The sequence below is a fragment of the Equus asinus genome, chromosome 11 (genome assembly GCF_041296235.1).
Source record: "Equus asinus isolate D_3611 breed Donkey chromosome 11, EquAss-T2T_v2, whole genome shotgun sequence".
Classification (NCBI taxonomy): domain Eukaryota; kingdom Metazoa; phylum Chordata; class Mammalia; order Perissodactyla; family Equidae; genus Equus; species Equus asinus.
The window spans coordinates 74,558,470-74,577,300 of NC_091800.1; the positions used below are offsets into that span (position 1 = coordinate 74,558,470).

General features: G+C 38.8%; 1 protein-coding gene across 2 annotated transcripts in view; it reads right to left on the reverse strand.

The window, feature by feature from the left end:
- FGF14 (fibroblast growth factor 14) overlaps positions 1–18,831 on the reverse strand; it is a 599,216-nt gene that overhangs the window by 161,459 nt on the left and 418,926 nt on the right. Inside the window, exon 1 of one of the 2 annotated variants that reach the window (XM_044779732.2) lies at positions 9,266–10,300. The exons of the other annotated variant lie outside the window; for it this stretch is intronic. Within the exon in view, the coding sequence (XP_044635667.1) occupies positions 9,266–9,458 (193 nt within the window). The 5' untranslated portion in view covers positions 9,459–10,300. Of the gene's footprint in view, positions 1–9,265; positions 10,301–18,831 lie in introns of those variants that run through there. 2 annotated transcript variants of the gene reach the window in all.

Consider the following 18,831-nt stretch of genomic DNA (forward strand, 5'->3'; position numbering starts at 1 on the left):
AAATTAAAAACATAAAGGAAAAAAAGTTACCTTCATTCTGTCACCAGAGTTCATAATTATGTCTCTCTATATGATAGGTGCATACATAAGAGAACATATTAGCATTACTTGAAACCAAATACATCCATAAAAACATTCCACACACAGAAAATAAACTATGTCAAATGGCCCTTCCTATGTTTATGACTCATTCTTTCTATATAATGCTTGAACTTGAGTGATGTTTATCATTAAGCAACTTTACCAAATATTTAAATTTGACAATTATTATTGGCTATGGTAGTAATTAAAGAGTTTGAAAAACAGTGATTATGTCACAAATCTAACATATTTGACTATAATGACAAAAAAATTAAATTATTAACTCTTAGAAAGACCATTCAAATTCTTCTCCCTATTTTGTAGAAACAAAGTCACTCAGACTCAATAGAAAAATATGTGATGAAAACAATATTCTTCCGAAGTAAGGAAACACAAGCATTGCCTTCTAATGGTACCTGAGTACCAACTGAATACTGGTAGTGTTTGGCAGGGCATCATGACACTTGATGGCAATAGGTAACACGTTAACATGCGCAATTAGGAATCCAGATACATCATAACTACGAAAAGATGATCACATGAAAGGTTTCAGAGGGGTAAACAATATGTTAAAGTATTTTGGTGCTAACTTTACTCACATTATAGTAAAAAATACAAATGTATTGTGAAAAGGTGAATTACAAATGCTATACAAGTAGGATAAGGATTGAGAATAAACCCTCAGGTTTGACCACTTGCGGGTCATTGGTAACCTTGACAAGAGCAGCATATTGGTGGTGGAGATTTCTCTTTCTTTATTTATTTGCCAATAAAAGACGTTTAGTTTCATAGCTAGAGAGGAATGCATGATCAAGAGGAGGTTTTTTTTGTTTTTTTTTTTGAGGAAGATTAGCCCTGAGCTAACTGCTGCCAATCCTCCTCTTTTTGCTGAGGAAGACTGGCCCAGAGCTAACATCCATGCCCATCTTCCTCTACTTTATATGTGGGATGCCTACCACAGCATGGCTTGCCAAGTGTGCCATGTCCACACCCGGGATCCGAACTGGCAAACCCTGAGCCACCGAAGCAGAACGTGTGAACTTAACCGCTGCACAACTGGGTCGGCCCCAGGGGATTATTTTATAAGATGGGCTATATTACAGTATATTTACATGCTGATGAGAATAATGCAGTAGGAAATGGAAATTAAATGACACAGAGGAGACAGGAAAGTTATTGAATTGATGTCCCTGAGTAGAAGAAAGCATCTGTTCCTCAATTTGAGGACACCTTGACTTTAGATAGGAGGACTAAGAGTTCGTCCCCAAATTCAGCAGCAAAAAGAGGAGGAAATGGATAGCTCTGCAGATAGGCTTGTAAAAGTGGTTGTGGAGTATGTGAACATTCATTTTTGATTATTACTATTTTCTCAGAGAAAACAGAAGAAAGGATATAGTTGAGAGTGAGGATGGGGAGGAGGTATAAGAGGTCTGAAAAGACAGAAGGTAAGAAATATCATCTAGTTAAGTGAAAACAGATATAAAAAATGTACCAAAGGCCCACTTAATGTTAGTGACTAAGAATTTAAAGTGGGACCAACCCATGCCTATGCGTTTTTCTTCAGCCAAAATCAGCTGTGTAGGCACAGGCACAAAGTAGTAGTAGTTAACCAGTTAGTTTTACCACGTAAGTAAGGTAACAAGAAAAGAAGAGCCAGATAATATAAATCAATAAAATATCCAAGTGACATGTAACTAGATTTGTAGGCTGTCTCAGAGTTAAATATTCATCTGTGTGCAATTTCTATAAAGTGTATAATACAATTTAAAAACAACTCAGACTTGACTGCATTATGTTCTTTTAGCATCAGTAATAAGATCTAAGAACTCATTAGCAAAGGACTAGGAACCAATGCGTAATTCAAAAGCAGCATACAACACACAGCATTTAGATTTCTAACAGTCTGTAATTTTCTTGATTAATTTGTGACCCTATAATTTTAGTGGTTGGCTTCAGTTTATCATGTCCAATAAAGCCAATAAGGAACATAACCAATAAGGTATGTAATAAGAAATGTCTAAAATACGCAATTTAGGAAGAATAATGAAAAATTAATGAAAGACTTAACATGAAATTCATTACATGCTAATGAAAGCACTCTAATCATTTTCAGAACTTCAGGTTAATGTTGCAATTCATTAAGGAGATAAGATCAACATGTGTCCCATCCAGACACTTGTTTGAAAAACAAAGCTACACTCCTGTGTCAAAAATGGTTTGGTAAAATACAGCACTTATTTTTTCTGTCTCTTCCCTCAAAGTCTACAAATGAGTCTCTACTTCCAGGCAAGCCTTCTTACATTCTCAATTTAAAAAAGTTAGTAATACACTATTACATTCATCCAATCGACAGATATATGTTTTGAGTTTCTACTCCACGCCCTGAAGTAATGTATCTTTCATCAGTGACAAGCTCACAATGTCATGAAGACCTGAACAAGTAGAAAGTTGTGGGGAGAATAGAGAATTTAAGGATATACAGACTTGTTGAATTCTGGCTGTGTCACTTGCTAGGTGTAAGTCTTTTGGCAAAACACAAACTCTTCGAGCCTCAGTTTCCTATGCTGTGAAATGGTGATAAATCTCAACCAGCTGAGATAATAAAATAAAATACATAGCAATTGAGAATTGGCACTGGTTAAGAGCAGAGTCTCTAGAGTCACCCTGCCAACCTGAGTGTTAATCCCAGTCCCATTCTTTAAAGGCATATGACCCTGCATAATCTAGCCAAACATTTTTGGTTTCAGATTCCTCATTTGATGGATAGATGGATGGGTAATATCAGTGTATTATCCACTAATGGATAATTTAGTGAACCAATGGATGGATAATATAGTGTACCCGCTATATCGGTTTGTTGTGAGGATTAAATAGTACTTAACGGTACAGTGCCTGACACAGACTGTCATACAGGTAGTTGTTAAACACATTAATAAGTACCCAGTCAATTATAGCCATTGCTATGTGTGCACTGACCTCAAGTGTCACTCTGTGCCACTGCTACTTGCAAATCCTGAAAAATACAGGATTTTTCATTCACTCAACAAGTATTTGTGGAGAGTTAGTTATATGCCAGGCACTTGCGAGATACTGACTTCTGAGCAGCTGTCCCCCATTGAGATACCGTATGGGTCCCTGTTAAACCTGATTTCAAAAAACTACCAAAGTATAGGGTGAAACACATAGTCTACAAAAAAGTATTTTACAAAATATAGCTTTTGAAGAGTCTTTTCCCAGAACAACAAAGTAGTAACTATCATAAAATGGCTTTAAAAACATGTCTAGATTCCCACTACCACTCCCTACTGCCATGCTCTCACCTCCAGGAAACAGTGAATGGTGACAAATTCTTGTGATCTGAGTTTCTCAAAATGAACATTGGAACCATTATAGAGAAAATTACTAAATTAGTTGTTTTCTAGTCATGTCAACACAGCATGATTGGCTTAAATTGCACTAATTCCCCTAAAATGGTCTGTTACGTGTTTGAGTTCAACACTATGTTTTTGTTTTTTTAGACTTTGAGTGCTAAAATGACAATATTTAAAACATCATATACAGATTGTATTAACTAAATATCATAGTCCTTTTTGGCTATAGTTTTTCAGCATTTGGGGAAAAATTAATATAAAGTATACCTAGAAAGAAATCTAGATTTCCACAACTAAATGGATAAATTAGATTGAAAAAGACTTCTTCTATCTTGCCATTTAAATTTCTGCCATTATTTTTAAGTTAAGCAAATAAAATGTAGAAGACATCATTTCACATTGAAGAGAGGGGAAGTTCACTTCTATTTAAAAATAATTTTCTTATAGTAACATTATATAGAATAAAATTATTAACAGAATAATAGAATTTGGGGGTGAAACATAGAAGAACTATACTAATAATTCTACTAATTTGAAATATAAAGTGAAACCTGTGATTGATAATGGTAACCTGGTGAGGGTCTAGGGGGAACTGGTGCTCCTGAAATCTTATATTAGGAAATGTCGAAAGATTTCTTCACCAGTTAATAGTACTATTTTCTCAATATATGTAAATGCAACTCAATCTATGAATGTAACTCAACCCAAAATAAACCATCAAACTTAACCTTACTTATATCTTACCTAACCCACTATCCTATCTTACACTTTAACTTGTTATACCACTTCTTAATTTATTGCACCACTGTGGTATTAACCATTTTCAGAAGCCTATGGCAAATGTGGAATGTTGACATCATAACAGTTGAGCCATATAAAAAATATAAAAGCAAACAAGGTCAACTTTTTAAAATCTCTAACACTGTTTTATTTACCAATTCAGTAATAGTCCCATAAGATTTCTCACTTAGAAACCCTGCATTTGACAAAATAGCCCTTGTTTAAAAAATTAGACATTTCAATTTAGAAAATCTATAATTTTGCCTTACTTAATAGAACTAATAAACAATAAAATTCTGATTATCAACAAGTTAGCAACAGATATTATCAAAAGATATATAGGAAGACTCCCATGAACATAGCCTTAGAAAATTAAAAATTAAATACACTTCCAAAAGAAAAGTAAGATGATCCTTTAGGGGGAAAATATTCTCGTTTTATTTTGACTTAAGGAGCCAAAATGAGCAGGTGGTCTTCAGCCTTTCACATGGTAATGGCTCTGAAGCAGAAGGAACAGTGTTCTTTTGATTACTCCTAGCTGTTGATTATTTTCTGAGAGGGTGGACAGGTCTTTCTTTACATAGTACCTTGTAAGAAGAAAGACCACTTTTCTTAGGATAACTGATGGGTTTCACTGCCACACTGGAGCAAAGCAGCTTTGTTTAGATAGGTATACACAGATCTCTGATTTTTATATTACAGAATAATCTTGAAAACAAATTTTTTAAGTAGCTCATTGTTCATTCCTTGTTTATTATGACATCCTGTAATTTATTCTAGGCAAAATGTGTTAATAAGAAACCCACACAACTATTGATTAAACATACATGACACACGATACCATGGCTCCTATGACAGTAGCCCAAAAATGTAGATTTCAAGAAGCAATTGCATTAGCCACACCAAAGATTTTGAAACGCTATTATCTTACAAACAATCAAGGTTCTTGTTTACTTTAAAAACTCCTAATAAAAATTAACATTTTTAGGATGAAATGTTCATTATACATCATTGCATGCAGTTTCTATTTTACTTTTCATTTTTTAAGACTCCAAATAATAAAACTATTTGAAAATTGTTGATTTCCTTGTGCCTTCCTTTTTTTTAAGCTAAGTTAACAGATATTTGAAATAGCTATATTCATAAATTAATTAGCCTTAAAGTGAGCTTGGTTATACCCTTGCATTCTTGAGAAAAACTCCCAAATACGTAATCACCTTTTAATTCCTTAAAAAAAGAATAAATTATAACCATATATTTAGGAAAAGCAAAAAGATATAAAAATATGAAAGCATATTTCTAAAATGGTCTAGTTAGAGCACAGTGGTTGAAGAAGAGTTTTTTTTAGCTTTGGACCTGTTGACCTTCCTTATTCCACTTCAACTCAACGTCAACGATGAGTACCCAGGGCAGGGCAGACTGTCTATCAAGATTTGAGAGCCTATCAAAGTGCAGACAACAGACTTTGCTCCTAACCACCATCTACTGAACATGTGTGCCAGATTAATCATTATCTGGAATAAACAACAATTGTGAGGTATGAAATGCCACAGAAGAATTATTTTGACTTGTCTTCAATGAGGAAAGACCTCTCAGACAAGATGGCACTTTCTCCAAGCTTTAAGGAACGGAGAGAATTTCAACAGGTGAAGAGAGAAGACCGATGATTCCAGACAGAGCAAAGCACAAGCAAAAGCCCAGGGATTTGAACCTGTGGTGAATTTGGGGAACATTGGATGGCGTCTGGAGCCTACAGAGGTAGAAGAAAGTTGTGGGAGGTGAATCTGAAAAGGTGGGATAGAGTCATGGTGCCCACATGGCTGCTAAAGGCCATCTTGCAAATTCCTGCCCTTTACAAGAGCAACCCCTCTGGTACAAAATCACCCTTCTCTGGAGGTGGGAGGTGATCAGAGTGGGGAGTAGGGCTACATCCAAAAGGGCATAAGTAAATATAAGTCATACTCTTTACATTAAATTGATCACTACTTAAAGAAGCATTAAAAAGGAAAAAAACCCTATGTTTAAGAAATGTATATTACCCTTCCCCAAAATACAAAATGAGGAGCTATGCTTTATTTTATTTGCCAACATGTCAAATGTATTTGTATTTACACGTCTAAATGTGAACTTCAGCCAAAACGGACTGTGATACAAAACGACAGTGCACTTAGTTTCTACACCTCTTTTGCTTTTCCCAACAGGCTGAGATTTTCCCCACCTCAGGGACTTCACACCCACATGGCTCTTCAAACCTTTGCTCCCTTCTCAGATGTCAGCCCTCAGCCTGTAGCTCTCAGGGTGGCCCACCCAGACTACCGGATCTAATTAGGTCCCTCTCCCCACCACCTCGCCCCCACCATTCTCTACCTCCGTACCCTTTGCGCTTTATAGGACTTGGAGTTTCCTATTTCCTATTAGTTGGTTCTTTTCCATATGCAATGACTTCCTATCCCATATATGTAAGCTCCATGATGGAAGGGACTTCATCTGTTCTTCTACACATAATACCTGGAACAGGACTTGACATATAAAGATCCAATAACTATTTGTCAAATTAGTGACATTCAAATATAAAGATATATAAAACTGTCACATCTAAAAGTTGTATCTTTAAATTAACAAATCAGATTTTTAAAATTTCCTTGGAGTAATTCCTATGCAAAGAGTGAGTTTTGGAGGAAAAGCTAAATATGCTTAAAAACATTTCCTAAAAGAGTGTTTAATTAATAATGAAATAATTATATATATGTATAGTTATATATAATATAAAATCATATAATTATATATCAATATATAATTTACATAATATAAAGTTTTAATATCTATTTTGGTTAAAATTAGTAATAATAATAAATTAATTCCTTTCTGATACTCAAGAGATACAGCTATATTTTTTTCACTAAAGAACATATTTTTTATATATAATAAACATAAGGAGGACGAAAGAAAAGGTTCTGATGAAATTTCGTTCTAACCTATCTTCTTTTCCATTCTCCCCATCAAGAATAAGGTAGCAAAAGTGACTTCAAATATATTTTTCTTACAGATCATTGAGGCATGGGCGTCATTTCAAACTCATGAATACCAAGAGAGCAGTCAGGGTTGAAAGGGGTGAAATAGGCTATCAGAGAGCTCAAATATCTTTCCATATCTGTAGAAAGGTATGTTCCCCCCTGCAAAATTCCCCCCTTAAAAAGAAGTGTAGAGCATACCCTTCCTCATTATCCAATATGCTACAGAACATTTCTTGTCCATATTTATAAAATAACCTACTTGTTTAAAGAATACACAACATGTTTTAATCATTGTTTACAATAAAATAATCTTATCTAGAAAAGAATATGGTTATTTACTTCAAGTAGATGGCAGATTTGGAGCTCTACCTGGTGAAAATTGTCTTAAAGAGATAGTCTGAAGCAATAAGGGGAGAAGCAAACACTTTAAGTCATGATAATGTGACGCTCCACGGAGCAACAACATTTAAACATAATCGAGCTGGTCTTACAATACAAAGATTTGCTGGATAAGGCTCCAGGCTAAAGTGGAAAATTAAAATCCATTTTTTAAAATAATTTCTACACTGGTCTGAAAATATCATTGCCTCCAAAGACTTCACCAAGAAGTTCCTCTTATATTTATATAATTTTATCTCCCCTAGAACATCCACTCATTTTTCTCAGATGTTTGTCTTTTACACTTGATCCTAAGAGCAAGTAATCTCCCACTTCTAATTGTGACAATGATCAATTATCCTTTTAAAATATTTAGCTTTAGCCTTTTTAAACAAGCATTAAAACTTTGGGTCATAAATCTGTAAATGTGTGGAACCCAGCCACATTCACATAGATACACATGGATAGCATATGCTTCTCTCCTCTGTCTTTGGAACAACAGGGTATTTAAAACAAATACAGCTGGGCACCGAGTTATAATGTGCTGGGCAAACATATACTCCTATTAACGTAAATATACTCGTCGATGTTTCCTGCCAAGCCCACTTAGTTATGAAAAGCAAGCAATCCCCATTTCTCCCACAGAACACCCCACATGCTCTCAAAACAACGGCCCTTAGCAACTGGATGTGGAGACAAGCAGGGAGATGAACAAAAGCCACGGGGCTCAGCCCTGCGAGTGAATTGCCTTCTCAGATCCTGACATTCTAAAGGCAGCAAAGGAAGGTCATGCTGGGCACTAGTTGTTTCTCAAAAAACACGTATAGTAAGGCAACTATTCTAGTCATCTGTACGTAATTACTGCCTGTTTTGCCTCGTGTAATTTGGGAGTCCTTGAATTTAAACGGACACATATTGGGGATGTATACTTGTCCAAACCAACAATTCGGACTCAGTCTTCCTCACCCTGCGCCCCTCCCCGGATCCCAGGATGTGACTGAAGGGCTTCAGAGGGCTCAATGCTGCCCGCTAAGCAGCTTTCTGGTAAATCTCTATTGAACTAGCCTTTACTTCACACACCCCTTCCACTCGTTTCCCTTACACCAGCCCCTGCTGAGGACGCGGTGGAGATCGCCACATTTCCCCAAGGTCTGAAAGCCCAGGAGGTTTCCGGGAGACCTGCGAGGCCAAGTGAGGCCAGACACACAGAAATTCCTAACGTCTCCAATCTGACTGGCAGCAATCAACGCCCCTGAGGTGTCGCGGGAAGGAAGACGTTTGCCCAGCGTTCTGGAGTCAGACTCTATCCCCCGGGGAAGCCCAGACCCTCAGAGTAGAAAGATTTTCTCAGGAACCCTGCCGGCGTGAGACTCGGAGAGCAAGAGGCAGCCGGCAAGGAGCGGGCCAACTTGCCGGCTCCTAGCGGGGTTGAGTTTTCAGTGGCTACAGGTTGCCTGGGAGCAGGTTTCCAGCTCCCGCGGGCGGAAGGCGCTCGGAGCGCTCAAAAGGGAGATTTGGGGTGGGGGGGGGGGCGGGGGTGGTATTGAGAGACGAGGTTGGGGGGAGCCCGAAGAGGCCCCATGCGGGCAGGGAGATGGGAGAGATCCGAGGGCGCACCTCCCAACAGTGACCCACACAGACCTTGGCGCCGCAACCTGCGCTTCTTGAGGCCGAAGATGCGCACTTTGGAGAAGATATCCACCAGGTTGCCGTTGCAGAGCCCGCGGTTCTTGCTGGGGCTGCTCCGCCTCCTGCTGGCAGACGGCCGGTCCCAGTGCTGCTCCCGCGCCTGCCGCTTCTGGCGGATCAAGCCGCTAGCGATGGCAGCGGCCATGGTGGCCCCGCGAATGGGTCCGGGGGAGGGAGGGGACGGAGTGAACCGGAGCTGGGGGCACGGGAGAGGGAAGGGGCGGCGCAGACCACGGCTTGCCCTCGGGGAGGCGGAAGGGGGGGAAACCAGAGGGGATGGGGAGAGGGGTGGGGCGCTCAGTCCCGACTAGGACCCATCGCCCTATCCGCGGAGTGCGGGGCCCGGCTCGCAGCTGCGCCCGGGGCGGCCGAGGTCGTGTCCGCCGCCGCCCGGCTGCGTCGGAACCTGGAGCGGGGCTGGGGCTGCGGGCGCCACCGGTCACCGCCACTCGAGCTGTCTTCTTGTCCTGCTCGCCTGCCGGGCGGGGGGTAGAGCCAGCCGCTTTCTTCCAGGGCACGGGATGGAAGGCAAGTCCCGGCCGGATCTCGGCGCGTCCGTCCGTCCAGGGCGCGCTGGGTGGGCAGGTCTCAGCGCCGGGCTCCAGCTGCCCCCCGGCCGGTGCCGCCGCCGCCGCCGCCCGCTCTGGGGTTCTGCCGGTGATTGTCAAGTGCTTTGGAAATCAGCATCTGGAGAGAGCAATCTTCTCCCCGGAGATCTCTAATCAAAGCGCTTCGTTCCTCTACACCCCCTTCCCGTCTCCCTCCTATGTCTCTCTTCAGAAAGAAAACATGCATATATAATAATGATTGTTTTAAAATAGTAATAATAATAAAAAAGAAAGCTAAAATGGATTGCAGGGGGTGGGGTGCCAAGAGGCTGAGCCAGGGCAGGTGGAACTGAAGGAATATCCGTGCGCTTTTTCTTAGATGAAACTCGCAGGGTTCCGAGGCTTCCTTCTGGATCTTACCGCGGCTCCTGGTCCACAGAAACTCTCAGCTGCGGTTGGAGTGCGAGGAGGTTTCCGCCCTCTCCGCTAATCCTTTCAGCACCGAAGCCCCACCACCCGGGGAAGGAGGAGGGAAAGAAGGGAGCCTGGGAGGGAGGAGAGTGTGTCCTGGGGAGGGAGGCGCCTCCACTCCTCACCTAGTCCACCCAAACTTGCTGGACTCTCCCTTCTGCTGCCAGCAAGGGTAGGCTTGTCATTTTGAAACGGTAACACGGAGCAAAAAGGAGGGAGAGGGAGAAAGGGGAGAAGATGTGGTAATGTGGTATGAAAAGATCCCCTTCCCAAATTTGCTCTCTAGCACTTGGAGGAGACGACAGCGGCTGTAGTGCTACAGAACAGCAGCTGGATTAGCATAAACGCCCAAAGGAATACTGAAGAAGTCACTGCAGAGATACTAAGGGTGGGGGAGTTTGTCACGGTATTCCAGTGACAACAAAAAGCAGCCAGTCTGAGGGACACACCAGTTTGAGCTGCCTGCCTTTTTTGGCGTCCCTGGGTAGAGAAACTCTGTCAGGGAGTAAAGCCATATGAACTGTGTCTGAAATTCAAATACAACAGCCGCTGGCTCCTCTCCTTGATTTCCTGTCTGTGTCCCATCAGTGCTCTGTCTTGGATAACTGAAAATACGAAGGTCCAAGTGGAAGAGAGCAAGTGGAGGGCACCCTAAGAAAGGAAGTTGGAGAAACATTTCATGCTTGGATGAATACAGTTGTGGTTTCTAGGCTACAGTCCCAGTGACAGAACCAAGTGTAGCTCTTGCTCCTAGCTTCTTACCTTTTCCTCTTCCCTTTATGCTGTTTTGCTTATCATTACAGGAAGGTAAAGAAAAGAACTACAAAAACTAGACTTCTCATAATCCAGTGTGAAGGATGGAGGAAAGAAGACTCGTGGTAATCAAGAGAATCACTTCTCTGGTGACTGCTTTAGAGCTGGAAAGAGGAGCAGCACACTCTGCAAGCAGCCCTGGGAGCAGTTCTGAACCAACACACTTTCTTTGTCTCAGGAACAGGCAGTAAACTACTACAAAGATTTGCAACCAAGACAAGTGGGAGAAGTTCAGCCAAGGACTGATTACAGGGAGGCTAGACACCTTTTGCTCTACAAAACTGGATGAGCCTCTCCATGTAAGCAATTACTGCTCGACTGCTATTCATTGTATTTACTCCTTGTTTACTAACAAGTCTCCTTTGGGGAAGAGAATTTAAGCTAAAGAGAGTGTGTAGATTTGGGTCCAACGCAGATATCATTGGCTTTAGGATGTTTTATATCGTATTTAACATTAAAGAACATACTCTCTAAGCTTATTTTCCCCAACTTCTCTATGTGCATCTACAAAATAATCACAATTATTAAAAGGAATATGCAGGAGTAATTTTCCCAGAAATTTGCAATCTCTAATCACCTATGAGACAGTAAAAGTGAGGAAAAGGGGTGAGTCAACTATTTTTTTTATCTCTACCTTTTTATTTTCTGTTTCATATGCCTTTGTTCTTACATTTACTAAGTGGTATTAATGTTGTGTTGCTATGCTCCTGCTTAAAAAGGGAAGACCATCTACAGAGATGGATACATCTAATAGAAGTCTATTAAAGTCTATCTTTTAAAAATTCACTGAAATAAGTCTTCTTGAACATAAAGATTGCTATTTCTGCCTTCCTTTATTGAAGAGAGGCCATTTGGACATTTCAGACATATAGAGCGGAATTTCCAAATGACTCTACAATTAAAGCAAACATATGTATCTAAAGCTTTTTGTAGGGAGTTTTTCAAAGAAGCAAAGTGTTAAGTATAGTGACCTCTTAAATCTAGTACAACTCCTCCAATTGACATAACCTAGTTTGCTTTGAAAGGTTTTTTTTTTTAATCCTTATGATATATTCCTACTGTATTAATTTGAACAAAGTGATATTAAGCTTCTTATCATTATAGCTGGGTTAATTATTTTGTTTCCAGGCATTTTCTTATACTGCAGTCTTTTCCTCATTTTCTTGGATTGGATAATCCGGGAGGTCGGTTTTTTGACTCCTTCAGACCCTCCCTTCATTGTTCAGCACCCTCCAGACAAGGCTGTGATTCAGCACCGTGGACAGGGATCCCGCCCCGGCCGCGGCTCTCAGAGCGGAAGCAAGTTCCCCTGAGTGTGAGCGCTGGCTCTGAGTCTCTGATACTCTCCTTCGTTAAAAGCAGCTTTCCACTCTTTTTTTTTTTTTTCCAAGGAGGAAAAGAAATTAATCCTCACAGCTTCCACTGACGTTAATAACACACCCTGGAACATAAAACCTTTCAACTTTTGGATAATAAAGAAATACTCCTTCTTTCCTGATGCATTCCGACCCCTGGCACAGCGCCTGCAACAGCAGACTCTTCAGTCTCAGGCGTCTATTCAGATTGTGAATTTCAAAAACCTTTAGCGGCCATTTCTATTATATGTGGTTTCCTGTTTTAAGGGAGCTTGGGGTGGGGGCAGCATTGGAATAATCAAGGTCTTTTGGCTTAATCCCTGCATTTTCCTTTTGCCTCACCCAAACGCTGTTTAGTTGTTTACAGATAGAGGTAAGCGAAAGAAAACGCAAGAGAGCCATCTGCTGTCGGAAACTGTGATAAAAAGACTGTGCAAAACCAGAGTGAAAACCCGTTCAGGGCAGTTGAATACAAATCCATACCTTGCTGTAACTCAGAAAATAATTTCTCACTCGTGAGAACTTCTTTGGAGTTGTAAATGTCACCTTTGACTTTATAAAAACAAAGAAAGAAGTGCTGCCCAGGTAGAGGGGCTCCTGACCAGCCAGTTAGGAGTCTGCACTCTGATTTGAATCTTGGTTCATTTCTTGACTCTGCCACTTCCTGGCTATATAGGGATTTCCAGCAAGTTGCTTTAGTCTCTCTCAGCCTCAATTTTCTCATCTCTAAAATTAAGATGATAGTATAATCTCCTTTTCAAGCCTTGAGAGATTAAATTTAGTAGATGAACATAAAGATCCCGCTACAGTGTCTGACACAACCTAAGTGCTTAAAAATGACAGCTATTATTACTGTTATCTTCCAGATCACTCATTTCTATCTTGGAAATTCTTTGCCAATTTCCATGTTTCTTCAATATCAAAACATATGTATTCCTATGTATATTTTCTCACTTTATAAATAAAGGGATACACAACAAGATTTAAAATAATCAGGAATATAGAAAGTTCTTTTAAGTTTTGGAGAAAGAAGTCTGAGTTCAAACCTTGGTTTGTGAATGCAGATGCATAAATTTGTGAAGTTGGCTCTGTAAGCCCATTTCCCCACTTATTGAATACTGATAATGAAAACATTTCCCTCCCTCACAGAGATTAATATGTGTACTTATAAGAAACAATTTTAAAACTGTAAGGTCTCACACAAACACTAGTTCATTAGAAGATAACTATTCAACTACTTCCCTGTGCTTGCAGGTCTCCTGAAGATACCATGCTCCCTTTGGTCTCTGTGCTTTGCTATGTTGTTCCCTCTGCATAGAACATTTTTATTGTCCCTGGCCTATACTCCTCTTGGCAATATCAAACAGTGGCTAAAACCACAATTGGAGTAAGGCAAACATAGGTTTCACTGTATGTCCTTGAGCAATTCATTTAGACCTTTCTAGGTCTCAGTGTCCTCTTCTGTAAAACTGTCATAATAATACAATAAATTATAAGGAAGATTAAATTAGAACAGGTATTAAAACACTTAAAGCAGTGCCTGCACAGTTGAAATTCAATACATAGTAGCTACTGGGTAATCACTTAACTCTTCATCACTCAGGTCCTCATTTACTCCATGACTAAGTCCTAGATTGATGTCTCTATGAAGATGTCAAATACGCATCTCATACTTAACATGGCCAAGATTAAATTCTTGTTCTTCTTTCTCAAACCTATTCTTCTCCAGTCTTTCCCACCTCTGGAATGGCAACTCCATTGTTCTCATACCTCAGGCCAAAAACTTTGGCATCATATTAATCTCATTTCTTTCTTTAATACCCCATTGTAATTCCTCAGCAAAATCTATTTACTGTATCCTCAAAATATATCTAAAATATAATCTCCACTGCTACCTACCACTGTCATCTTCTGGACTGTTACAAAAGCAAGCTAAGTGGTCCCTTGGGTTCCATGCTTGCTATTCTTTGATATGCCCTCAACACTGGCCAAAGTGTTGAAGGTATAAATCAGATTACGTCACGTCCATGCTCAAAATCCTACACCTTAATAGAAACCAAAGTCCTCACAGTGCCTACAATGTCCCATAGGATTTGTCTCCCACTTCTGCCTTCATTTGTTATCTGACATAACCTCTACTTCTCTCCATTCACTGATTGCTGCTCCTCAAATCACCTGGCATGCTCCTATGGCAGGACTTTTATACTTGCTCTTCCATCTGACTGTCTCACCTCCTTCAACTCTTTGCTCACATATTATCTTCTCATTTGAGATCTTCTCTTACAAACCTATTTAAAATCACAACCCCAACACAGTAAACCCCTTCTTCCTTCCCTGCTTTATGGTTCTACATAGCATTTACAACTTTTAAAATTCTATATATTTTCCTTATTTATTTGGATTATCTTGCTCTTTTAAAACATAAGCCTATGAGGGAACATATTTTGTCTCATTTGTCTACTGCCAAATATCTAGTGCTTAAAATGGTGCCAGGCAGAGTGGTGCTCAATAAATATTTGTTTATTGACAGAATTAAGAAGTTGGATATATAGACAGACGCTAATGCCAAATAGAGGAAGAGAAAATTTTGCTTAGCCTAGTTTGTCAAGGATGAATTATCCCATGATGCTTGATCTCTTTAAGCACTAAGACATCTAAAATTCTATTTGGATTACACACAATCTCAACCCCATAAATAGGATATGCAGGGAGTACGTAAGCCTTTGCTTGATGACTTAGGCTCAACCTAATGTGACATGTAGTTTGAGTTCTGAACTCCAACAGCGATGCCCTCCAGGCTTACTGAAGGACGTGAGACTAATTCCACTAGAATAGGAGAAACAATACTACTGATCTTTGTAGCTTATCCCCCCACATCCTGTTTCCTTCCTTGTTCTGAGGTTGCCAATTGACAATACTCCCCTTTTCATATTTGTTACATCAAATCCATAATAAATAGGAAACTAGATGAACATATTTGTTAGAATTATCTATAAAGATAAAAGTCAATGAAGTCTAAGGGAGGAGAATATATAAACAAGAAACAACCTTATTGATACTGATTTCATTATTAAAGGAGCCTTTTTTCCCTTGTCTTCTGAGGTTTTGTTATGTTCTAGGCGATTTTGTTGCATCAATTGCTTAAGTTTTGAATACATAAATTTTTTAATGGTTTACTGAAAAAACGTACATAATTTTTGTGTTTATTTCAACTTCAAATAAACAAAAAAGTCTAAAGAATGTACGTTGTGACATTGATGTCTATGTTAAATGCTATCACTTATTTTTCACAAAGTAATAATCTGCCTATTTTCTTTCATTTCTGCCATTGCCATAGCCACTATTTCAATGTAACCAAATTCATCGGGTCTAAGAAACCATTGCTTTTAAGACGCATCATTATTTTAAACGTGCAATGGAAAGGAAAAAAACTTTTTGTATTTTATATTTTAAAAAATTTTATTAAACTATGTCATGCCATAGATGATAAGATGTATACCAATTTCAGAGATGTTTACTCAAAAAATGTTTTTGCATCTTAGAATCAGTGAACTATGGTATAATGGGACTATGTAAGTCTACAATAGGGAGTTGTACCCTATTAACCCTGTTGTACTCTGTATTTCACTTAGATATGGCACATCTTTTGGTGAAAAAAGATTTCAAGCGCTCAGAGCATCCGTGTTCTGCAACATCTTTAATTTTGTTGTTGCTGTTGCTGTTGTTTTTTGGTGAAGAAGATTAGCCCTGAGCTAACATCTGTGCCAATCTTCCTCTGTTTGATGCAGGATGCTGCCACAGAGTGGCTTGATGAGCGGTGCTAGGTCCACGCCCAGGATCCGGACCTGCGAACCCCTGCCCCAAAGCAGAGAGTGCAAACTTAACCACTACGCCACCAGGCGGCCTCTTGTTGTCATCTTAGTTCCTTTACCTCTCAGAGGCTCTGAATTGGAAGTTAAGTAGGGTAGAAACAGGTACTCCTCAAATATTTCCTGCTTACTTATTTGATTATCTCCATACAATGAGTGACTCACTCCATTTTGTCAAGTGGTTTCCTTTGTGAGTCAATCACTTTTGAACATTTTAAACATCTAAATTAAGGATAAAATCTGAGGGCCCAACATTTTTCGTAAATAAATTATTCTAGACTATGTTGGGGTGAGGTTGAATAGAGTTAAAAAGGACATATTGGCATTTATGTTTTTATTTTTTGTTCTGGATAAACGGGTTCTATTTGAAAATGTATGAGATAATTCCGGGAATGCAGTCAATATTGATGTCCCTTTTCACTTTTTACTCTTTTGGAAGAACATCAAAAAGTAATATTAAGTAAGATGCACTTGGGACAAATTTTCAGCAGTTAATTAAGTTTGAACACCTATATATTCATTACAGTTCAAGTTCAAAATTATATTTTATCTTTTTCTGTGATAGTATTATTGACCTTTATTTTATATTCAAAAGATAATCTAAATGAATGTTAAAGTATTTTAAATTAGATTTTCAAGAAGTAAGTGATTGCATTAATGTTTTTCTTTTCTCCCCAAATCCCCCCAGTACATAGCTGTATATTTTAGTTGTGGGTCCTTCTAGTTGTGGCATGTGGGACGCCACGTCAATATGGCCTAGTGAGCAGTGCCATGTCCCTGCCCAGGATCTGAACCGTGGGTTGCCGAAGCAGAGCACGCAAACTTAACCACTCAGCCACAGGGCCGGTCCTGCATTAATATTATAACAGTCTTGTTGATTAATTTTGCTAGATATATTTATTTCTGGTAGGCAACAGATTTCCATCTAATAAAAAGAAAATCTGGAAGGATTTTTATTGTTGCTTAATATTTTGATTCAATAAAGAAAAAGTGGAAACTATTGGTACCAAAAACTTGTGAACATTCTCCCCTATAGAACCAATACCAGATTGATACTAGCAGATGGCTTAGCTTTTCAAATCTAGTGTATTTTTTTAATCTGGCTAATATGTTGGAAAAATATTTTGGTGGCTTCCAGCCTTCTATATTAAAATGAAACCAAAATGTGCATAGCATTCATTTCAGAGCTGTGGATATTGACTTATCTTTCCTTACCCTACATCGGTAGTGGGAGATGATAATAACTTGAATTTTAATGATATAGCAGTGAATTGGTTTTTTAAAAAGAGTCTTGAAAAACTCAACAGAAAAAATACTGCTCAATTTCTAAGTATATTTGAGAAATATTTATTTATAATCTCAATGCAAAGATTCTGTGGGCACATATGATACAGTCTTGTCTATATTTAACATTGTAACCAGTTTCTATTCAATGATTATTAGAATGGTCACTTTCATAGCAAGTAATTGTTCCAGATTGATTATGTTCTTTGTATTTAGTACATATGGGTTAATCACATATATAAACATGTGCACACACACATTCAAATACACATGCATTCACACACGCACACATGTGCACCAAAACACACAAGCGAATCCCTGACTCTGGCAAAGATAATTGCAAAGTGTTAGTGATTTTCAGAAAAAAGTGACTTGAGAACTCCTATTCCAGACTCTTCGAAAGCTATTTTCATTGCCACCTTAAGAGTGTAGGCAATATCTCTCTAAATTCACTTTTGAAATTTTTTCCGATAATGGTTAACTGGAAATTAGGAATAAATTAGAGTACAGATTTCAGTCATAATTCTTTCAACATAAATTGAGACTATGCCTCTCTCAACTTATAAAACACCTAAATAATATTTGCATAATAGTCTGTGAAGAGCTTTTACATTTATTGAAGTGTGTGTCATGATCTCCATTTAATAGGAGAGAAAGTTAAGCCCCAGAGATGTTAAATGATTCCTATGTTTACATTACTAGCAAGTGGAGGAACCAGAATTTAAGCTCATGCTTTTTCTACCGAGCTCTGTCTATCCAGCAGTTCAGCTGTTTGAAATGCAGCTCTCTATCATAGCGCCAAATCTGGAATGGGGATTCTTATATGGGATTCAAGGACTCTCAGGAGTTTCGTGGATAGATTTAGGATTATCTGTGATTCCCCCTGAAATTTATACTAACAGGAAAAAAAAAATGGTGTGTTCATGCATTTTTATGGCACCTGGGTTCACAGTTTCCATCCAATTCTTAAAGAGATTTGAGTCCAAAGCAAGCATAAAACCACAACAGCAGAGGGAAGCAAAAAAGGAATGAGCTCTCAACACCCAATACTATGTTTTCTGACTATAAAAGTAATACATACTCATCAGAAAAAAAATGGAATATAAAAATGAATGATAAATAAAAATTGCCTCTAATTCCAACATTAAAACTTTTTGGTGTCTTCTTTCCAGTTTAAA